The sequence below is a fragment of the Festucalex cinctus genome, chromosome 14, assembly GCF_051991245.1.
Source record: "Festucalex cinctus isolate MCC-2025b chromosome 14, RoL_Fcin_1.0, whole genome shotgun sequence".
Taxonomy (NCBI): domain Eukaryota; kingdom Metazoa; phylum Chordata; class Actinopteri; order Syngnathiformes; family Syngnathidae; genus Festucalex; species Festucalex cinctus.
The window spans coordinates 18,367,718-18,391,087 of NC_135424.1; the positions used below are offsets into that span (position 1 = coordinate 18,367,718).

Consider the following 23,370-nt stretch of genomic DNA (forward strand, 5'->3'; position numbering starts at 1 on the left):
AATTTTTAAAAAATAAACCAATCAGAGACCAAGAAAACTATATATATATATATATATATATATATATATATATAGTTATAAAGTTAAAGCGTTAATAGATTAATTAATCACAGAAAATTGTCGCATTAATCACGTATTAACGCAGATTAATCGCACTATTTTTTTTTACCGCACTTGAGCCTTGAACGTAACCGCGGATGGTTACATTGAAGGCTACGCAGGTCAGTGATGAGGTCAATACACGACATTTCCTACGCCTGTTGTTCCAGGATGAGCGTGGTGATTCCAGTTGGTGTGCTCGGTGGTCAATTTCGCTTTAAAAAACACCCCGACATTTAGATAAAACAAAAGAAATTTGTGTTTAATTAATAATTGCTGAATTGCACCCAAGATGCTGTTACATTTTGAGCAATACACGCGTAAATGCAATTGCGTACATGCATTTAATCAATGTTTGCAAATGACAGATAATAAAATGTGTTAATGTCAAAATATTACGGTATTTTGTATTTATTTTATATTACGCGAATATGCAAGTATTTAGCTGATTAATCGTGATTAATCAAAATTAAAAAGTGTGATTAATCAGATTAAAAAATTGTATCGTTTGACGGCACTAATATATATATATATATATATATATATATATATATATATATATATATATATATATATATATATATATATGTGTATATTAATTATTAATATTATATTAAATTTAATAGCATTTACCCCATTGAGGGTTAGCCTACTGGGAGCTGCAAACTATCCCAGATAACTTCCAGCCAAAGGCAGACTGGTTGTCAGTCAGTCTCTGGGCATATAGAGGCAAGTCAAACGCACCCCGACACCACTCCTATTATAATTTATGTTGTGTTTGTTTTTTTTGTTGTTGTTTTTTTTTAAACAAACCGCATAAACAAATACAAATATTGTAAGGGTACACTATGACACTATTCTGGCTCAGCGGGTCAGTTTTATTTGCATATATATTAAAATAATGTGGCATGCTTATTTGAATTTCCATCTTTAATCTTCCATCAAGGCTCTCAGGAAAGAACTGGAAAACGGCTTGAAAAACTAAAGCATTTCTCTTAAAGAGTATGAAAACTCTGCTTCAGGGCTTGAAACTTGAACCAAAAATCTTATCATAATTTTTTCCCATTCAGTTAATACACATCATTGGATTCTTAGACCTCTGCCATAGTGGCAAAACATTTTGGCATTTTAACTTAAATTGTTTATACAATGTGAATGGGACGATGCATCTTGGGGGCACTGACTTTTTATATAAGAAAGGAAATTCGTTTTGACAAAAGAGTAAGCTGTTTTGGGAGAGATATGAGCTCTTGCAGGTGATCCATGATGATACTCGACTGACTCCTTATATGGGAAAGAAATCTAGCTTAGCATGTGTGAATTGTTTTGGAAGAGATATGAGTTTTTGCTACTGAGATGTATTGTTGCACAGAATTGTCAGACTGCCCAAATGATCTTTATCATCCACATGGTCATGCTTAGAGCAGAAATATGTTCTGATAAAGAAGACACAGTAAGTAACCCAGAATGACCCTTGAAAATACTATCATAGCTTCTGAAACAGAGGACAATGTCCACTCAGCCACAACTTTTGTTTGAGTCTTACACATCTCTTTATGGCCATGTGTGGTCTTATTTTATTTATTTAGTCGCTTGAAACATTTGTTTACAGAAGAAACTAACTGAAAACCTGTCGGATTACGAGCAACATGATGTTTGAACTGTTCACTCGCAGAAACATGTCTTGTGATTCTCTTGTGGCCCCAGCCTGACTCATGTCCTTTTTGTTTCCTCCAGTTTCACATAAAAAATGCAAACTTCCTTTAAACTAAGATAGTCACGCTCCGTTAGCTGACCCCTTTTTCCATGCAGAGGTTTGCATTGCAATGCACCTTTGTAAGCTGATTGTGCGGGCTAATTGTCTGGGTTGAGTATTTTCTGTGGTGGTTTGTATTTGTATACTATATGTTCGGAAGTTTGATTCATTCGAAGTCTGGTGTTTGCGTGTGGATATTTGAGTCATCTGTCTTATCTAAATACTTTTTACCTGATCTTGCTTATGTTGTAAGCCACACCCCTTCCTCTTGAGTAAGAATTACTAATCATTTTCTCATGCACTCTTTCAGTTTGGATAAGTTTTAGCTGTGCGCATTTAAATAGGATTGCTATACTTAACAAAAAATAGTTATCCATCCATGTTCTATACTGCTTCTTCAGCCTATCCCAGCTTTCGGTGAGACGCTGGGTACAAACTGGACTGGTTGCCACCTAACCGCAGGACAATTTATTTTGTTATTAGCCACAGTGGAATTTGGGTCATATGTTTTCTCAGCACTATTCAACACTCCCCTGATCATCATTTGCTGTGTCATGCTTAGTTTACTTTGTCTTGCAGCCTTACGTCAACTTACACCAGGCGTGGAAGGGCAAGGTTCTTATAAAAAGAGAGAGAGAGAGAGAGAGAGAGAGAGAGAGAGAGAGAGAGAGAGAGAGAGAGAGAGAGAGAGAGAGAGAGAGAGAGAGAGAGAGAGAGAGAGAGAGAGAGAGAGAGAGAGAGAGAACGGACTGGAACGTTCTGGAACGTTTTCACTTCAGTTTAAAACTCTTTGATTGCCAGGCGTTATAAAAACAAAACAAAAAAATCCACAGTGCCAGCCGCTTTTGAGCATTTTAACTCATCTTTGAAAAAGAATATTGTTTGCCTTTATTACATATACAATGTGGCTACTCAATGAAAGATCGCATTCCATTCATTGGAATTTTACTAATCATATCATGAAACGTCTTTGGCAGTCAAAGAGTTAATATTTTCTTTTTTCTTTTTCTTTTTTATAAACAATATTTATTGACAAAAAACAAGGTATGACCAGTCACCATCGTATCATCATTTTGTTTTCGTAAATTTTACCCCAATAAAACTAAAAAATGACTGAATGAAATGAAAATGACTTTTGAAAAACAACCACCCCAGAACAACACACAGGGGCCCCTCTAAATAAGATAATTCAAAACAAAAAAACAAAACAAAACATGAGAATATAAACATGACAGCACTGCTAATTTTAGTACAAGACAATTGTTGCATACATCAAGACCAACCATCAAAGAGCATAAACGTTTCAGTTTGCCAGATCTTAACAGTAGAGGGGGGGCGGCCAGACCCACACAAGAATCGGACTCCACAGGACGGAGGTGTTATTTTCTCATCTTAATAATCCAAATCCTGACACAATTTCAGTGTTGTAATTGAGTAATAATGAAATGCATTGAGAAAAGGAATTTAAAAATAGAGTTGTCAAATAAAAAATTCAAGAAAGTGAATGTTGTAATATTATTGAATTGCTGAGGAAAAATGTGAGTATATAATTTAATTTAATGATAAAGGCTGATGGAGCTGCTAATAGATAGAATTTGAACTGTTAGAAAAGAAGAATACTCCTCTGCATTATTTATTTCGTGACAGGGGAGTGTTACTGTTAAAACAATGACGAAATGAAAAGGTTGGAAATGTAAATTTTACTTTTTAAAACTACGTTTCTTCTTCTATGAAATTACTTCTTATGTCTCTACGTTGCTAAATTTTACCCTCACATATGCGTCTTCATTATATTAATTTTACGACCATTTTGTATCTCCCCTCAATTGTTTTTCCTAAATTCCTACTTTTTCAAAGTAATTTGAAGGCATCTGCTTGACAGGTGGAAACATAGCTTCTTGAAGAATGCTGAGTCATACTGACGTCACAGTGGCTTAGGTGGAGGGGTGGTGGGGGACGTCCATTATGTACTACGTCAGTCAGTGGGTTCGTTCGGCAGCAACAGCACTGGTTCAACCCACAACAGAAGTGCACGTTTAAAAAGCGCAAAATCGAGCAGGCAACCGAGGTGCGGGGGGAAAAAATCCAGACTGCTTTCAGCGAGCATCGTTGCAGCCACAGCGTGTCTTTTAGCTAAAGCATATTAGCAAGTGATGAGCAGCGGGCATTTTTTTATTTATTTTTTTGCTGATCTGGAGAACACTTTAAAGTTTAAGAGAGGATAGTCTAATTAAGAACACTTTTTTTACACAACCAAATCAACCTGGAATATCCCGAAGAGCAAATTAAGGCTCATCCCCCTTGGTTTTGCGACTCTATGCAGACGAGCTAGCTAGCTAGCGAGCACTCGGCGTGAAAGTTAGCCGAAAAAGGCAGCGAGGCAAGCGGCCGTCACCTCCCCCGCACCGAGTGTCTCCGAGATGGGCTTACTGAGTCAAGGCTCCCCGCTGAACTGGGAAAATACCAAGAAGTATGCGGATCACATCCGAGCACACGGCATCATTCAGTTTGTCAACATTTACAACAATTTGAAGGACCGGCAGAAGGATGTACTCAAATGGGGCGACGAGGTAAAACATTTTCCGTTTATTTCATTTTCTACTTCAACAAATATACCATTTAAGAGAACCTACTGCGGATAAACTGCTGTTTATTTGACAAGGGTATTTTGGGGGCATATTTTCCAGACAGTCATGTGCTCCATTTGAAGTACAGTACTGTACTGTAATGAGTTTAAGGGGGGCGCATATTTGTATCTGTACTTGTGACTTATACATGAAGTCATGTGAGTAAGGCTATTAAAGCAATAATGAGACTGAATATTCCATTATAATTCCTTTGAGGCATGCAGCAAACGCATAAGTCACACCAAAACAATTGCACCTTGCCGAGGTTGTATAACTAACGGAGTAGATAAATCAATAAAAGTATGCTTCGCAGTTATCGTCTCTAACTTTGATCTTCCATGTGGAATGTGATTTCAAACAATGTGGAATGCTGTTGTTATAGTTGAGACAGGGGATTACAAGTGTAGCTGAGTCAAAAGTCAAGGAAACACACACGCAGACCCTCATGAGTTGGAATACCTTGACTGTTGCACGGAAAATATGATCAACTCAACTCAACTCAACTCAATGTGTTATCATGCAGCATTCATGTTTATTAAGAATATTTTGTGTATTCGTAGGTTGAGTACATGCTGGTGGAACTGGATGACAAGAACGAAAAGGTTCGACTTGTGTTGAATAGTGGCGATGTTTTGGATACCCTCCAAGGCCAGGGTGAAAAGATAAATCCCAAGTAAGTTTACAGCAGCTAAGCAACAGCGTCAGGAAACTTTGCCCCACAGCCAAACCCATGACTGTATTTGTTTGTCACTCACGTTTGCACACAAAACTGTCATGTTAATGTGTCGTAAGATAACTGTTTATATATGTTACCACAACTGCTGTACATTCACATAAGTAAAAGTCTTCAAAATAAAATGTAGTAGAAGAAAGTCTACTAACCCTTTAAAAGTATGATGCCGTATTTATAAAGTGGCACATTTGCTTTCCCAGTGTGGTTGTACTTGAAAATGTACATTGAAGCGACTACTACAAAAGACTGTAAAACTTATTGATCTGTTACATAATATGTTATTATAATACAGTGAAACTGGTTAATGCTACCCGTTCTTACAGTTTCAGCAGAGGGGTCGCACTGTGAGGATGGTATCTAATTGTTCTTTGTGTAGAACTCCAAAGGCGTAATTCCTTGTTCTAAGGATTGTTTTAACGTGTTTTTTTTTTTTATATTACCAGAACTGCTTGCAGATGTGTGCGTCTATGTGGCTTAGTCCAGAAGTACAGTATCATTTCCAGTCTCCAGGTTCCACCTTCACCCTTATTGTAAAGCTCAACATACCTCAAACTTGACGTATGCTGCAGTTTTTATGTGCAGCAACATGTCAGTTATATAAAATGACCAAATAAGTTTTGGATTTCTGTCACAGCAAATCACTGGTAAAAATGACTTCAATAATTTAAAACATGCTGTTAAATTTAGTTAAAAAACAAAACAAAAAATCAAAAAACAAGATTCCCAGTACAACATTTTTAAAGATGTAGAAAATATTTGGTGACACAAAATTGTGCAATTATGTGCATATCATAGGTGAAAATTCCCTTGTGTTTCAAAAATAAATATCTATTTTCTTTTATGTATTTTCATATAATCCCGCGAAAGGACATCCCCCTCTATACAGTGCTTTATTTTAGTCACATGCATTACATGCATACAGATCTAATCCACTTGCAAAAATAGATTCTACAGTCATGCAGATGATGGGATGACACTTGAACAAAAAAGTGCTCAGGAAGCAGATTAGCATCTCTGCAACATTTCCATACTTTGATTTGCTGTGCGATTCCAACATTCACCCTTTATGTTCTGAAATGCTGCTGCATCATTTGACAGTTAAGTAGTTCTACAAAAAGTAAGGATATAATGTTCTCATGGTGAAGAAATGGCATCTGTTTGCCGTGCAGTCCCCGCCCATCCTTTGGAATGCTTCAAAACACAATCTCAACCTGATGTTACATTACGTTCCATAGAAAAGTTATGCAGAAGAGTTTGTACATGCCTGCTCGTGTTGTGCTTGCCACGATGGCCATGTCATTGCTCTAAATCTGTGCTGCCAGCTTCGCCCAGCGGAAATCCTGGTGACCGGGTGAATGGTAGAGCCCAACATTCCTCAATCCTGCCCCTCTGGTGCTCTCATACAAATCTGATGCGTACTCTCGACCCGCCAAAATTCTGGCTGACGTAAGCGAAACGGGAAGCGGTCATTTGAGATCTCTGATTACTAGCGAGTTGTGTGTTTTCTTTCTTTTTTTTTTTTGTGCAGCCACCCCACGCTTTGGAGGCCCGAATATGGCAGCTACATGATCGAAGGAACTCCAGGGCAGCCGTACGGCGGCACCATGTCCGAGTTCAACACTGTGGAGGGCAACATGGGGAAGAGGCGACGAGAGGCTTCTTCTGTTCTGAACCAAAATGAAATTCTATGCACAATCACCTCATTTCCAAGGTACAAACGTAAAAGTCAGGGATTTTTAAAAGCAGCTACATCCTCACTTCTTGTTTAACAAAGAAATATTGTCTTCCTGATGGAAATACGTTTTAACACAAGTCTAAAAGTAATTTACAGAAAAGGGGTGGTAGTAATGGATTTAATTGAGTGAGAATTACATGTAAAAAAATAAAATAAAGAGATTACATTAAAACATTTTGAATAACTACCTATATACCCCAATATAGAAGTTTTTCTTACAAATACAAGAAATTAATGGCAATTTTTGGTTCTACTAATTTCTAGTTCCTTATTGAGAAACGGCCACAAGGGGGCCGCAAGTGCCGAAGGCTGCGTATGACCAGACACCGATTGCATATCCCTAAAAAAATTAAATAAAACTCCAAGTAATAAGTGTTTGTTGTGCAATAGGTGCTACTATCTATTTTGTGCGGCCATTTTAACTAATGAAAATTTGAACAATTTGGCAGTGGATTGATTTGTAAATATCACAATTGAATATTAGTTACATTTAGTAATAAACTCACATTAGAAACTGTTTTTCACTGATTTGCATCTGGACCTTTAAGATGATCATTTTTCTCATATTTGCACTGAACACACGTAAATATTTCACGGCCAATTTAAGATTTGTGTAATTTTTTACATAACAAATTCCCATTTACTTTTTCTATTAGATAATTGTCACACAAACCTACCAAATAAACCTGATATGAGAGATATTCATTAATCTAATAAAGCCTTTATTTGAAATGCATAATCCTCAAGTTTATGTATTTAGTATTATATTCCAAAAACAACACAACAAGGGGGGGTGGCGGGGATGAACATAAATGTTTTTCACATAGCGACGATATGCTATTTATCATGTATAAGTACCCTGATCATTATGCAATTCAAACAATATCCCTTATGTAAATAATTGCTCTCATTATTATTAATTTAAAGTAATTGTACTTTATTAATGCTAAATACATAAACCTGAGCATTATGCATTTCAAATAAATAGGCTTTCATTAGACTGAGTATGTATCATATAAGGTTTAATTGGTAGGTTTGCGTTCAAATTACCTAAAAAAGTAAATGCGAATTTGTCATGTAAAAAAAAATACATAAGACTTAATTTGGGCTTGAAAGATTTCAGTGAGTGTAGCATGCACAGTATTAAAATAAAAATAAACAAAAACTAATGGTGTACTTTTGTTCTATTGTACTATTAGGCTGGGTTGTCCTGGTTTTACGCAGCCTGAATACCCGCCAACGCCTGTTGAAAGCGGAGCGTCAAAGTCACTGTTTTTCCCTGATGAAGCCATTAACAGACACCCAAGATTCAGGTAAGCACCAACTCACTTCATATTTTGTATTACTTAATAATGAATGAATACATGTGTGACGGTGTGCATATTTTGTGGACTTGCTTTTTCAGCACCCTCACCAGGAACATACGACATAGACGAGGAGAGAAAGTTGCAATCAATGTACCAAGTATGTGTCTCATACATGAACAAATTCATTTTTCATCCTTTTTATCCTATTTCTAGAACAACCGAAATTGCGTTTCAGTTTTCAAAGACAAGTGCACGCCATCCCCATTCGTGGAGGAGTTCCCTGAAGATGACGGGGAGTCGGCAAGGGCGGCTCTGCCCGACCACATCTACATGGACGCCATGGGCTTCGGCATGGGCAACTGCTGCCTGCAGGTAGCGAGCATGTCAATGCAGCCCAAGCGACAACTCAAACAGCCCTTTTGTTTTTATTATCACTCACAGATAAGAGGGCGCAATCTGGTCTGCTGGCGGCGACGCCGGCTGTAATCATGCCCCATAAACGTCCTTCTTTAAAAGGTTTATTATATTTTGCAGGTTACTTTCCAAGCTTGCAGCATCGATGAGGCAAGATACCTTTATGACCAACTCGCGACATTCTGCCCGATAGTGGTAAGCCAGATAATTGTGTTTAATTCACTTTTGTCGCCCGCCACTCTGAAAGTTGGACTGTACTGTAACTGTTGCTTTAAACAAACATCCCCGCCGCAGGGATCAACAATGCATTGCGGCTGTAATGATTTAAACGCTGCCACTATTATGACTGTGTGCACGCAGATGGCGCTGAGCGCGGCCTCCCCCTTCTACAGAGGCCACGTGTCAGACATCGATTGTCGCTGGGGGGTTATTTCCGCCTCAGTGGATGACAGGACACAGGAGGAACGTGGACTCAAGGTGAGCCACAAAAAAACATGCTGGTACACTTTGCACTTGAGAATGAAATTACATCACATGTATTTATTTCTTCTTTATTTTTTTTATTTGTCACTGAGTAACATCTTTTTTCTTTTTTTTGTAAAGAACTTTGAGTTTTTTCTTTACATGATAAGGTGCTATATAAATAAAGTTGACTTGACTTGTAAATTAACTCATTCACTCGCAGCTATTTTCACTGAAGCAACCCTTCACTCCTGGCTCTTTTACTGGATTTTGACTGATTTTGCAAGTTCCACAGAATATTGTTTCATTGCTATAAAAACATGGAACCTACCAAAAGAAAGATTAGAGTCGCTTCTTTTATCAGTGAAAAAAGTATATTTGTATCTGTTTCCGGTTTTCAGCAATTAGCATGTGAATGCAGCTAAGTTTAATCATTATGGGGTATATGCCACGAAAGAGGCGGAATGTGATTTTGCACATCAGTTTGGTTCCGGTCCGGGTTGCGAATGCGCAACCGAGGCAGCACAAAGTCGCACAAGTATTTTGACACAGCCCACACGTCGCAAACCGAACCCGGAACCAAACTGATGTGTAAAAACAGTCCCGCCTCTTCCGTGGCATCTGCCCCATTCACAAACCTGATGAAAACATTGGCTAAAAGAGAATGTTGCAACATGGCCCTGGCTGATCTCTTATACTCTGCTGCCACCTTCTGGACGTTTTTTTTTTGTTTTTTGTTTTTTTCTAATAACTACGATCGCTATAAACCACCTGCATCAAAGCCTTCTGCGTGCGCTTGTATTAAAAAATAAAATAAAATAACGTGTAAATACGTTTTTGGGAGTGAAGGACAAAATATTAAACGTATTTAAACGTTTTTAGGTTTGATTGAGTTAAAAACAAAATGGCTTACTGCTTGTCTTTCCATCGCAGCCTTTAAAGCACAACAAATACAGAATCTTCAAGTCAAGATACGACTCCATTGACAGTTACTTGTCTAAATGCGGCGACAAGTATAACGACATTGATTTGACGATAGATGAGGACATCTACAATCAGCTGCTGGGCGCAGGTATTAAATATGCACATTTAGAGTCAATTGTCGTCCTGAAGTAAAATGAACGCCAACTGGCGTCTGACTTTAAATGCACTTCTTGTAGGAATTGACAAGCTGCTGGCCCAGCACATTGCTCACCTCTTTATCCGAGATCCACTGTGCACTTATGAGGAGAAATTGCAACAGGATGACGAGAATGAGTCGGACCACTTTGAGGTGAGAGCATTGCGCCTGCATCGAAAGGTGTTCTTAACTTAACTGAACTTAACTTGAACTCTCCTCTGTGATGTTTGACAGAACCTCCAGTCCACAAACTGGCAGACGATGAGGTTCAAACCGCCTCCGCCCAACTCAGACATTGGCTGGAGAGTTGAGTTTCGCCCAATGGAGGTAAGTGGTGCAGCTTCGCGTCTGATCCGTTTGAAATGAAGATCACTGGCAACAGGACCGTGTTTCATTTCTCAGGTGCAGCTCACTGATTTCGAAAACGCCGCCTACGTGGTCTTTGTCGTCCTGCTCACCAGAGTCATCTTGTCCTACAAACTGGACTTCCTCATTCCGTTATCCAAGGTGGAGAAGTTGAAGAAGTGCATTTAAGTTGAGCTTGTTTATTTGTGATTCTCATGCTGACGTTTCTGTCATCAGGTGGATGAAAACATGAAAATGGCACAGAGGAGGAATGCCGTGCAAGAGGGAATGTTCTACTTCCGAAAGGACATTTTTAAAGGTGACCTTACCTCTTTTCCCGCCAAAAACGTCAATTGACGTTAAGGACACACCTGCCGAGTACCGCCAATAACATCAATTGACGTCAACTATGTTTTTTTTGTTTTGTTTTGTTTTCTTAATGGGCAGTGCAGCGTCTTGTGCAGCTCTGGTTTGTGAATGGAGTGAAAAAACAAAACAAAACAAAAAACTAACTATGGCCAGCAGATGGTAGCATTGTATCACTTTTTTTCAAAGGGCTCCTATGTATCAAATTGCATGAAAACATGGCAGATCTTAGGAAATGGAACATTTTCGAGGATGATGTGAATGATCAAAGCCTTTGTCACATTAAATCTAATTCACAGAGCATCACTTAAACCAAAAATATTCGTGTCAGTTACTTGTGTAGAAAATGACCTATTTTCAAATGGTGATCGCTAAAGAACGGAATAAGGTAGAAACATACTTTTTTTTTCTGATAAAAGAATGGCATCCAATTGTTCATATGGTAGCCAACGTGTTGATGTACTCATAGCACGCAATAATCTGTTTGCCTTGAAAGATGCGTGAAAATGTTCAAAATCAGCTGACATTTTTGGGGTTGTTTTGGATAATGTTTGGCAGTAAAAGAGTTAAAAGGATGAGAAAAAATAATAAATAGATATGATAGTTGCCAGTGGGTACTAGTTAGCCCCATGGACAACATGAACAGTTTATGGGTGTTTTCTAAAAAATAGCTCACCTGTGATGAGAAACTGATTTACTATGGTTTAAAACAGAAGAATGTTAATATTTCTTTTTTCCTTTCAACTAAACACGGTACACAGTTCTTAATTTACCAAATATTCTGTTTTGTTTGAAAATAAACTAGATTTTGTTCACTTTGGGATAAAAGAGTGTTTTACATGAATATTAAAAAAAAAAAAATTCACCTGTTACTTTGATACTTACACATGAACCCATTTGTCGGCAAACAGGATGCAACCCCGGCCTGGATGGCGCCTCCTCGGCCCAGAACGGCTTGGAAACGGACGGCGCTAACGAGGAGTACACGCTGATGAGCATCGACACTATCATCAATGGCAAAGTAAGGAAAAGTGCATTTCCATCATCTTCATTTAGTGCTTCGCGGCCATCTTTGGGCATCTGTAGTGCAGTTTTTAAGCTTTGTTTTATTGAGTACTGCTGCTGTAGATCATCATCATTATTATTACCTAAAAATGGAAGTATATGCAACATTGCTTCTTAATTTTTGAATAACTAGGAGGGAGTTTTTCAAGGTCTCATCCCCATCCTTAATTGCTACCTTGAGAACATGGAGGTTGACGTGGACACCAGGTGCACCATTTTGAATTACCTGAAGCTCATCAAGAAGCGCGCCTCCGGTACATTTTCAGCTCATTTGTACCGCAAGTGCAATCTAACCAGTGATAGACTCCAGGCGTCACGTCACCTTCACTTTTTGCTATGCAGGCGATCTGATGACGATGGCGAAGTGGATGAGGGAGTTTGTGGCCAAGCATCCCGAGTACAAGCAGGACAGCGTGATCAGCGACAAGATCAACTACGACCTCTTCGTGAGGTGCGATAGGATTGCCAGAGGCAAAGAACAATGCCCGGAGCTTATTGGGAATCCTGTCAACAAGGTTAAGTGAGAAACATCATTTGCTGTGTCATGATATCATGTGTAAGACTACGACCAAATATGTGGATCATGTTGAAATCGGTCCACTTTTTAAAGTGAAAAAACTTTGTTTTTAATGACAAAACACATCTGCAGCAATCTTATGTACTGTACATATACTGGATCAGATTTTTATGACTGGAAATTATTTTAATAGGCTTGAGACATAGTCAAGGTTATGTCATAGAAATGTATTTATTTTTCTCTGGAAATCTGAGTGACAATGTAAATGTAGCAAAGAGTTGTACAGTAGTTTTACCTCCTCTCTACTGTTCATACTGTACTTGTGCTCTTTGCAACAACATCAACGCAGCGTGCTGTGTGTTTGTGTCGCTGCATCTGTGTGAGCTTTCTTTTTACTTTGGGGACAAGTTCTGTTTGATTACCAGATGTCCTTTCCTTTACTCGGAATTGTAGTCGCAGGCATTCAAGTGGGGCGGTTTACAATGTGATGCTGCTTCAAATAAATCTATCATATCTGCTTGTTTGTTTTGGAGAGATTTTTTTTTCCTCTCAATAGTAGCAACTTAAGTACCATTTATCATTTAAGTGATTGCTCAGTTATTCTTATTTGAACTGCACATAACTTAAGCCATATTTTGATGTACAGTAATGTCTGAACAGCACATCCATTTTATGCTCAATGTGCAACAAAAGAACCAGGATGAATCCAGAAACTGGACTATTGCTTTTATGCCACCCCTTCAGAGTTTTTTTTTTTTTTTTTTTTTTTTTTTTTTTTTAAACGTTTCAAAATTACTGAAACAAAAAGGCACCCTAAGTTGCCTTAATTAATAATAAAACTCTGTCCTATTAAAATGAGATGATATTGTACTATTTAGTTACCCCTTACTACAGTGATGAGCCCTTTTTATCCACTAGATGGAAGCAGTAAGCCATAGGCGAAACCTGACTAAATCATCAGCTCCCAAATCTAGACATAACCATTTTTTATTTTTATTTTTTTTTGCGCATTGATATTTTTTAGCAAAATATCCTTTCGAATGAAAATGAATGGTTAGCCCATTTGCTCGACTGCCAAACCAATACTGTGACTTCTACTTGCAGAAGAGATCAACTGTGCTTAAGAAACCATAACGCAGCTCTGCTTATCTATTGTCTATTGACAAGATGTGTCAGACAGCATAGCCTGGCCATTGCTTGAAAATGGCTGATCTGATTTGTGAGACTGTAATTTAGTGGAATTCAAAACAGCTTGCTCCTATTTTCAGAAATTGGTTAGGTAATAAAACGCATGCTTGATTTGTTTTATTTGTATTTGTATACAAGCCATTATAAAGTCCATCCAATTATTTACTACTGTGCAAAAAAAAATAAAAAATAATCTACAAAAATGGTTTTATTGTGTAACATGTCAATCATTGTATGAGATACTTTCTGCCCCTTGCGGAGTGCCCCATGTAGAGGAAATGTTGACAATTTCTACAGAAAAGTATCTACAAAAAACCTACATGCAGGAACCCCCGATATGTTAACCTAGGTCTTCCTGCTACCTCAATTTAAGATGTTCCCTTTAAATATGAAAAATAAAAGCGAGTTGATTAACATTTGTATTTCATATAGCCTATTATTAAATATTTTTATTTGACTTGCAATCCACTGGTTAAACTCCCATGTTGATAATTCCACCATTTTTGTAGTCCACTGAATGAATGACTCTACATTGTGCTACACATCGGCCCGCGAGCCACGGTTGAATACAGTGATTTTCCTCAAAAAAAAAAAAAAAAAAAGAGTGAAAGAGAGAGAGGCGACAGAGAAGAGTGTGTGAGTCCACAGTCCGTGTCGCGTCCACTTTTGTGTCCGTCCGTGGGCGCTCTGACTTTTCTGGTGAGTATCCGTCGTCACATTATGTCACCTCATCTGATGGTTAAGCCGCGACATGTCTTCTCTATCCTGTGTGAGATGCGTTGAGAACCGTGTGTGTTATGCGGTAGCATGATGCTCTGTCATGTGCTGTCATGTTAACTTAAGTCACTTTAACGTCACTTTAAAACTATTATGCTATGTCTCGACACTATAAGTGGACAAAAAGTCTTGAATCAAATAGCTTTTATCGAGATTTCTGTCTATCACAATGATATATGACCATGATCGTTACGCGATATATATAACGGGCTATACCTAGTTTTAGTAGCTCAGCATCTAAACTGTGGTAGAATGTAATTTAATTGACATATTAAAATAATTGTGCAATAAATAATATATTTAACTTGAACTTTGATATTCTGTGACTCCGAGGCAATTTTTACAGTTCATATGCCAGCTTTGAAGTTTGTTTATAATACAAATACAGCGGTGCCCTGAATTATAAATTAAATTAATTCTGTGACATGTTCGTAACGCAAATCGGTTGTATCAAAGATTAACTTTCCCCATTGGAATAAATGGAAATGACATTCATCTGTTGTTTTTGGTACATGTTTCTGGGAAAGAAAAACAGCACTGTATTGATAGGATTTTGATTGATTTGATCATGTAATGATCCATTTCACTGTTTTATTAGACTCCCGGGTGTGCTGGAGCCCAACATATAAATCTGTCTTGGTGGCTTTCTGAAGACATCACAGACACACTTAAGACGTACGATCTTTTATGATCACATACTGTGCAGTACTGGTCATAATTAATAGGCCATGTTTTGTGCCGGAATTCAAGACATTACAGGCCATAAACTAAAGATGTCCGTAAAATGCTGTAAGGGGCTATGAGAACGAGTTAATCACTGACCATAGATGACAAGAAATACATTAAATTGTCTAAAAGCATATACTGTATACAAAGTCACTGGTGCGCTCCAATTGATGGGCTAGAGATATTTCAATGTCATATGAGTGTGTACAGAGGCTGCATGCGGATTAAATTTTCCTCTTTTTGCTGAATTTGATAACTCTTAACGCACGTTTGTGTCGCTTCATCCAAGGTTGATGTAATCTGTTTAACCCTTCTATGCTTTTATCTGAACATGACCTTTGACCTGGACAAATCTGTCACGACCCAAATAGACCTTAAATCCTATATATTAAAAACAATAAATGTAATAAATGTTGATGTGAATGTGGAGCAGGAAATACTGCACTGGAGTTTTGTGTTTAACCATACAGGAAGGTTTTGCTAGCATTGTGCAAATAGCTTGCGGTTGATATTGAATAAGTGTGATATCACATCAATGGTAAGAATGTTAGCAGCAGTGAAACTGTAACTGTACACAAAGCGGCTTTCGGCAGGCATTTGTCAAGATAATGTTATGAAGGTGCTGTCATCTTATGTTTTCATTTTAGTATAAAAGTTCAGAAAACTGTTGACTAGCATAAATGCTAACTTCCGTAGCCTGAGTTATCATTTCCACCGAAGCTAGCTAAATCTGAATTTCCTTTATGCTTTCACTGAACCAAAATGGGAAGCAAATGACCATGAATTGATGGTTTATTACATTCTAGTGTATCACACTTTCCTCAGATAGCTTTATACTATCACCTATCTTGTGTACAGGCTCATTATTCATAATTTGTCTTTTAACATTATAGTTGTTAGCAGTCGTTGGTGTTTTTATGACTTTCAGGTGACCATGGAGGCCTTGGATCACAGACTCAACACCTTTTTGGAGTCATGGTTGGGTCCCAGAGGTATGGCAATAAAATGTTATCATCTAGGGGTTTGTTTGAATCAAAATGCAACTTAAGTTGAATAGGGAGCTTTGCTAGTAGGTAATTGGTAATATCATTTATACTCCGAAACTTCACCTTTGACCTCATATTATTTCAGATGAGCGGGTGCGCGGTTGGCTGCTGCTCGACAACTACTCGCCGACCCTTGCCCTCACCGTGGTCTATCTTTTGGTGGTATGGACGGGGCCCAAGTACATGCGACGCAGGCAGGCGTACTCGTGCAAAGGCGTCCTCGTGGTCTACAACATGAGCCTTATGCTCATGTCGCTCTGCATGTTCCACCAGGTACGCGGTCACAGCCAAGACGGAATTATGTTACATTACTCACTCAAACCGCAGTTTGATTATTTTGTATTCAAATCCGTGCTGAAATCAATCGAACTATCTGATGGCAGGGGTGCTTGTTGTCAGTCCTGCTCAGAACACTTTGTTTGAGAATTAGATAGAAATTTCATATAAGATGCACAGGCACACCCAGGGTGTCTTGTGAGTCACCCTTCCTCACGTAGTCATAACCACATAATAAAGTAATACGCTGAATAAGAGCAAGAACTGAAACAAGCAGCTACTCTTGCTCCATCTTTATCCTAACAGGAGTTAGAAATAATATAATCAGTAACATGTAACTCAATAATGGGTGCCATTTCAAGTAACATCATTTTAACACTTTACTATATTTAATAAATAGTCTGATTAAAGTTACTTTTCAAAGACTTTATGTGTTACTTAATGAGAAAACAAAGTTGGCAAAATGTACAACTGTAAACCGGATCTCTTCATGGAAGACAATAGCAAAAAAGAAAGCCACAAAAGTGAGTAACATGAAGTGCAACAACCATGAATGAGTGGTTTTAAAAGCTAGCTACAGTTATGTAAACACAGAAAAATAAATACATTTACAAATGGCCATCAAGTGTAATTCATTTATTCATCACAAGCAGAGCTTTTGCTTCTTCCGCAAAGGCGGTTGATCGTTATTGATTTGGCGACTTGGCATTGAATTACACTTCTTCGACTTTCAAAAGAGTTCATTGGTTCACAGGAAGTCGCATTCAAATGAGGGAACGAAGGGTTTTGCGCTCTTTTTTTTTCAGGTTGTACTTTAATAAAGAAGATGTGTTACCACAATGTGACAGTGATTCTGTGTTCATGTATTCGTTTGGATTTGCATAAACTTGATGCCGTCATTCGTCTTCGTCCTCAGCTTGTGTCTGCTCTGTGGAACAGCAGCTACAACTTGTACTGCCAGGACACGCACAGTGCACCGGAAGTGGATAATAAGGTGAGTGAGTCATACTGTTCTTGCAATATGTCATCTCTCCGTGTTCTTTTTTTCCCCTCTCACCCATATTTTTAATGATACAAACAGACACATGATCTGTTGAGTGAGGTCAACCAAAATGTTTTGGAAAAATAGGCCTTTATAGTCAAATAAAGTTAATAGTAATTGAGTAGCCTGATTTTATCAAGTAGATGCTGAATACAGACCCACAAAAAAGGAAAAAAAAAAAGGTATATTTCAGCCAGACAAAACAAAAAACAAGTATATTTCGTAATAATTATATGTATAGTGGATCCTGTGGATCTCTTAAAAAAAAAAAAAAAAAGTAGAAATTATTTATTTTTTTACATACAGTATTTATTTTATTCGATATTCTTTTTGAATGAGTTAACGATATAGATTTTTAAAAATAAATTAGACATTAAAAAATTGTCAAGAGTTTAAAAATGTAATTTGTCAGAAAGAGACGAAAGGTAGATGAAAAGTTATTAAAAAAAATACCGAAACAGGTCCAAACAGTGATCATAAAATGTCCAAATGATCCAAAAAGAGCAGAAAAATTACCATAAAATGTACACAAAAATACCAAACATCAAAAAATTATTTTAAAAAAGAATGTTCAAAAAGTAACCATAAAATGTCCAAAAATAAAAGGTAGAAAAATATCATAAAATGTAATTGGAATTGCCAAAAAAGTCAGAAAATTCATTATATGTTTAAAAAAAAAAAAGGCATATGTCAATACCAAAAATGGTCATACAGTGTACACGAAATTGCCAAAAAAAGTCAGAAAATTCATTATATTTACAAAAAAAAAAAAAAGAAAGAAAAAAAAGAAAAAAAAAAAAAAAAAAAAGACTATAAAATGTCCAAAAACAAAAGAAGAAATCCCAAAATTGGTCATCTAGTGTTCACGAAATTGTCCAAAAAAGTCAGAAAATATTTAAAAAGTGATTTGAGAATGTCCAAACACAAAATAAATCCTAAAAATAAGCATAAAATTTCCCACAGAATTGCCAAAAATGTCCCAAAAAGGAAGAAGAGAGGCAAAAAAAATTACCTTTATGTCTATGTCTTTATGTCTATGTCTATACTACTTTGTTCACAATTTTCAAAGGTTTTGTGGCTGCAGATGATTTTTTTTTTTTTTTGGCCTAAAATGTCTCTTTTGACAGTTAATGTTGCTGACCTCTGAGGTATGTGGGCAAAAGCAGGTCTGACATTATCCAATAGAATGAAACTCCATAGCCTACATGACAAAATGTGTGTTGTTATCCTTTGTAATATCCTAATAAAGGACCTATAAAAATCCAACAGCCTGTCAACATCTCAGTACTGCTTTTAGCCGCATCATTTCTTTTTCCTCTTTATGACTGAGCTAAACATCCCCGGCGCTAATTTGCAACCAACTTCCGTGTTTCTCCTCAGATCATGAACGTGCTGTGGTGGTACTACTTCTCGAAGGTCATTGAGTTCATGGACACCTTTTTCTTCATTTTGCGAAAGAACAATCACCAGCTCACCTTTCTTCACATCTACCACCACGTCAGCATGCTCAACATCTGGTGGTTTGTCCTCAACTGGCTCCCCTGCGGCCACTGTGAGTGATGGGAACGTGGAATAGGAATAACTTTACATTTTTTTTCCATGTTGGATGGAGGTAAGCAAGTGGCAAAATGGCCGCCACCTGGTCTCCTTTAGGTTTATCAGTGGCGAGGCTTTCCGATGAAAACAAATAGGTATCATTTGCGGTTGTTATCATGAGGTCTAAATTCCGACATACCTTGTGACAAGACTGTCATAATGAAACAAAAAGTGAATAACGATGATGAGTGAGTCGAAATGTCATGCATTCGGGATTCATTGCAGATCAATTGAAGTGTAGCAGGCCTTTTGTTGTTTTAATGTGGCTGATTATGGCTTACAGCTTAAACAAAACTCAAGTATCCTATCTCAAAATATTAGAATATTTCCTCAGACCAAGTAAAAAAAAAGCCATGATCGGCAGTGTTAAAACAGTAGAGGGCTTGCAGTGTTTCGGTTGATTTGTGGTGGATCCAGAATGTGTGGCATTTTTGCTTATTTGGTTGCATTGCAGAGAATAAAGGACTTTATCACAATATTCTAAAAAAAAGAAAAAAAAAAAGAAAAAAAAAAGGAATAACTTTACATTTTTTTTCCATGTTGGATGGAGGTAAGCAAGTGGCAAAATGGCCGCCACCTGGTCTCCTTTAGGTTTATCAGTGGCGAGGCTTTCCGATGAAAACAAATAGGTATCATTTGCGGTTGTTATCATGAGGTCTAAATTCCGACATACCTTGTGACAAGACTGTCATAATGAAACAAACAGTGAATAACGATGATGAGTGAGTCGACTTCCCGTTTATCTTACAGCCTACTTCGGACCTTGCCTCAACAGTTTGGTCCACGTGGTCATGTACTCATACTACGGCCTGTCAGCCATCCCCGCCATGCGGCCGTACCTCTGGTGGAAGAAGTACATCACGCAGCTTCAGATGGTAAACTCAATTCTGATAAACGTAGACTCGTCCTCCAGGTACGCTGGTCCCGATACGTGTTTATTCTTGGAACTGCTTAAACAAGGCACAAAAGACATTTGTGCATCCATTAAAGATATTTTGAGCTTTGGATCGATATCGTTTCTCGTCACCTAAATATGTGTACATGTCATGTTTCCCCTGCAGATCCAGTTCCTCTTAACGATGTTGCAGACGCTGTGTGCCATCATGTGGCCGTGCGGTTTGCCCTTCGGGTGGCTCTACTTCGAAATCGTTTACATGTTCACCCTCATTGGCTTCTTCTCCAACTTCTACATCAAGGTCACTTTGGATGCTATCTTCCCATTGGTCAAAAATACGGGTGACAAAATTAGTACCACCCCTTCCTCAGACACGTCCACGTCAAAACTTAGCAGTAATCAATGTAATAATAATCCATATATTTTGGGGAACTGGGGTCAAGTTGTGTTTTATCATTTTTAAAATGTGCAGAATTTTTCACAAGTTACTTCATGTTAAAAATTCGATAGCTCTTAACTCTTTTACTGCCACACGTTATCAAAACGTTATCATTCACGTCATCCTTGAAAACGTTCTATTTCATCAGCTTTCGTCATCTTTCATTGTAATTTAATACACGGGCAGCCCATTGAAGAGATACAATGCTGCCATCTGGTGGCCATAGTTAGTGAGTGTTTTTGATTCCACAACCCATTGACCAGCCAGCGCTGCACTTAGATGTTGCACTGCCCATTGATTTAAAAAAAAAACAAAAAAAACAAACACGTAGTTGACGTCATTTAACGTTTATAGCGACATACATTATGATTTTATTAATCGTGATTAAACGTTTTTGGCAGTCAAGGAGCTAATATTTAAAGAAAAATGCACTGAGCTGTCACCAACATCTTACAAATGCAATTATGCCATCTAGTGGCAGAAAAATGACCTCAGTACAAATCAATATCACACTCACATCCTAATTCTAACTCAATTTTAGGAATTATTATGAAATTACTGTATCATTGAATAAAAGATGCAGCCATATATCTTTTAATTTAACATTTTTTCCCACTTTTATGTTAACAAGTGTATGAAAACTTATTAAAAAAATATTTTATGTACATTTAGAACAGATGTAAACATTTGCAAATGTAATCGTTACTTAGAAAAAAAATTGTAGCCTACATTTCAGAACACAAAAATTTGCAATTAATCGAGTTAACTATTGAAATCATGCGATTAATTACGATCGCCTTACACCCCCAATTTAAAAGGATTTTTTTCCCCATTTTAGTTAGTTTTTATTATTGTTTTTTATTATTATTTTTTAGTTAGTTAGTTTTTATTAGTTTTGTGGGTTAGTTTTTTTTAGTTTTAGTTATTTAGTAAATGCTTTGTTTTTTTTATTTAGTTTTAGTTAGTTTCAGTATTAGTTTCTAATAAATTTTTATTTATTTATTTATTTTTAATGTGTATTACTTGTGCGCAATATTTAAACACCACCTACGTCATCTGAAGGTGCTTTATTGGCCGCTACTAGATGACATCACTTCTGTGGGACACTTTTCAAACGTCTTTATTCCTGTGTCGGTACTAGATGTGATCGGGCTGCCAGATCGTATCAGGGTCGCCTAACTGAACACGTCCCGCTACAGGATTGGCTAGAAATTATCCAGTTGACATCAAACATTGGAAAGAAAATATTAAAGATGTAATTTAAATAACCAAATGTACGGACTGAATTGTAAAAAACGCAAAATATATTGAATAAATATATAAGATTGACTAAATGATAAATACACAAAATAATTGTCTCAGATGTGACAAATATCAGATTAGATTGTTAATGTGTTCCTATTATCATTAAGACTGTTTTTGTTATTGTGATTGATTTGAGAACTGCTAAAAAAGAAACCAAACCAAAGCTAACTTCATTTGAGCTGCTGTACTGACGTCACCAGCAAACTTGAAGCCGCTTCAGTCTTTTTTTTTTTTTTTTTTTCCCCCCAACTCTTAAAGTATCATGATTTTATATTTTTAGGTTTATTTAAGTTTTTACAATTTTAGTCCATAAATTTTGTTATTTTGAACAATTGTAAATGGACAATTTCCGGACAATACTGTAGTGTGACGTCATCGGCAGGCGACCCGATACAATCTGGCAGCCCGATTACATCTGGTACCGACACCGGTTAATATCGAAGTAAATATATTTAAAATCATCCCCAAATGCTCATGCATTGAATTAATTACCAAAAACTAAAACAAATGGCATTTTTCCCGTTTTGTAAACGTAAAATGCAGTTTGTTAGTTTTCGTTTTTTAAAAAGCATTTTCGTTTTTATTTTATTTCGTTAAAGAATTTTTATTTTTATTTTTGTTTTTCAGTTAACTAAAATAACCTTGGTTCAAGCTAAAAACACGTTTGAAATTCCTTCATAATGATCTTGTTCTTTCCCTGCCCTTCACCAGACGTACAAGAAGCGAAAGAGCGAGCTCAAGAACGGCGCCTCCCTGATGACCAATGGACACCCAACAAGCAACACGGTGCTCATAGCAAAGAAACTGAGGCTGGATTAACATCTGTCACTCCCTTGTTGGCCAATGCTGCTTAGAGGCAAAAGGAAAAGTCTCGTCTACGCCTTCAATTTAAACAGACTGACTCGGGAGGCTTTCCATGTAGACGGCGAAAAGACAAAAAGCTCCGGTGACTCCGGTTGAACGTGCTGTCAATTTTGAAGCACGCAGCGTTTTGTTGGCCTCGTCCTTGACGTGTAACAAGAGCGCGCTTCTTGCGTCCTGCCGGTGCTGTTGCGTAATCGCTAAATACTGTTTGTCCTTTGCAGAGGCCGGCCAGGAGATGCTTATGGTCAAATTAGAGTCGCACAGTAGACACATTCATATATGAACTAAAATACCTTTATCATGTGTTAAAAAAAAAGAAAAAAGTCTGTATGCATTTAATTTGAAAGTACAATCACACTCAATATTGTAGATATTATTTGAAGTGTATATTCCCCCCCAAATTTGTGGTGCCTTCAAAAGACCTGTTTATTTGGTTGCTAATGCTAATGTCACCACATTGCTGCTGGTCCACTCTGTGCCTGACTCTGTTGTGACATCATCGATAATGGAAAGTAATCAACTAATGACTACTAACTACTCTACAACTAACTCATTAAAGAATTGTTTTGAGTATAGAGGAAGTGCGCTTATTTAAAATGACAGACTTGTTTTATTTCACACAGGAAGTCTCACCCATGATGACGCTGCATACTTTCGATTTGAGAGCGCA

The 23,370-nt window shown here is 37.4% G+C and overlaps 2 protein-coding genes across 3 annotated transcripts; both read left to right on the top strand.

Annotated features, from left to right (window-relative positions):
* The first annotated feature begins 3,796 nt into the window (after nt 1-3,796).
* gclc (glutamate-cysteine ligase, catalytic subunit) lies at nt 3,797-13,063 on the top strand. Of its 2 annotated transcripts, XM_077495745.1 has the most exons (17): nt 4,407-4,425; nt 5,043-5,155; nt 6,538-6,661; nt 6,744-6,926; nt 8,150-8,263; nt 8,356-8,414; nt 8,493-8,629; nt 8,792-8,866; nt 9,032-9,148; nt 10,067-10,205; nt 10,294-10,406; nt 10,488-10,580; nt 10,656-10,760; nt 10,836-10,917; nt 11,876-11,985; nt 12,163-12,283; nt 12,372-13,063. In XM_077495745.1, exons 3-17 carry the CDS (start codon nt 6,627-6,629, stop codon nt 12,551-12,553), a joined length of 1,665 nt encoding a protein of 554 aa, XP_077351871.1. In that variant the 5' UTR covers nt 4,407-4,425; nt 5,043-5,155; nt 6,538-6,626; the 3' UTR covers nt 12,554-13,063. The 2 variants fall into 2 exon arrangements, with proteins under 2 accessions (XP_077351870.1, XP_077351871.1); XM_077495744.1 differs by lacking the exon at nt 6,538-6,661 and having other exon boundaries at nt 3,797-4,425.
* A 1,287-nt stretch (nt 13,064-14,350) lies between these two features.
* elovl5 (ELOVL fatty acid elongase 5) lies at nt 14,351-23,275 on the top strand. The gene is made up of 8 exons (XM_077494740.1): nt 14,351-14,433; nt 16,166-16,229; nt 16,369-16,556; nt 17,476-17,553; nt 18,982-19,153; nt 19,948-20,072; nt 20,259-20,393; nt 22,548-23,275. Exons 2-8 carry the CDS (start codon nt 16,172-16,174, stop codon nt 22,653-22,655), a joined length of 864 nt encoding a protein of 287 aa, XP_077350866.1. The 5' UTR covers nt 14,351-14,433; nt 16,166-16,171; the 3' UTR covers nt 22,656-23,275.
* Nucleotides 23,276-23,370: the final 95 nt, after the last annotated feature.

What these genes read in the sequence shown, in the direction of transcription:
- elovl5 (XM_077494740.1), top strand. Translation starts at nt 16,172, where the DNA reads ATGGAGGCCTTGGATCACAGACTCAACACCTTTTTGGAGTCATGGTTG. An exon ending in GTCATGGTTGGGTCCCAGAG is followed by an intron (nt 16,230 to 16,368) that starts GTATGGCAATAA and finishes ATATTATTTCAG; the next exon opens with ATGAGCGGGTGCGCGGTTGG. An exon ending in CTGGCTCCCCTGCGGCCACT is followed by an intron (nt 19,154 to 19,947) that starts GTGAGTGATGGG and finishes TTTATCTTACAG; the next exon opens with CCTACTTCGGACCTTGCCTC.
- gclc (XM_077495744.1), top strand. Translation starts at nt 4,276, where the DNA reads ATGGGCTTACTGAGTCAAGGCTCCCCGCTGAACTGGGAAAATACCAAG. An exon ending in CGACATTCTGCCCGATAGTG is followed by an intron (nt 8,867 to 9,031) that starts GTAAGCCAGATA and finishes GTGTGCACGCAG; the next exon opens with ATGGCGCTGAGCGCGGCCTC. An exon ending in CCGAAAGGACATTTTTAAAG is followed by an intron (nt 10,918 to 11,875) that starts GTGACCTTACCT and finishes GTCGGCAAACAG; the next exon opens with GATGCAACCCCGGCCTGGAT.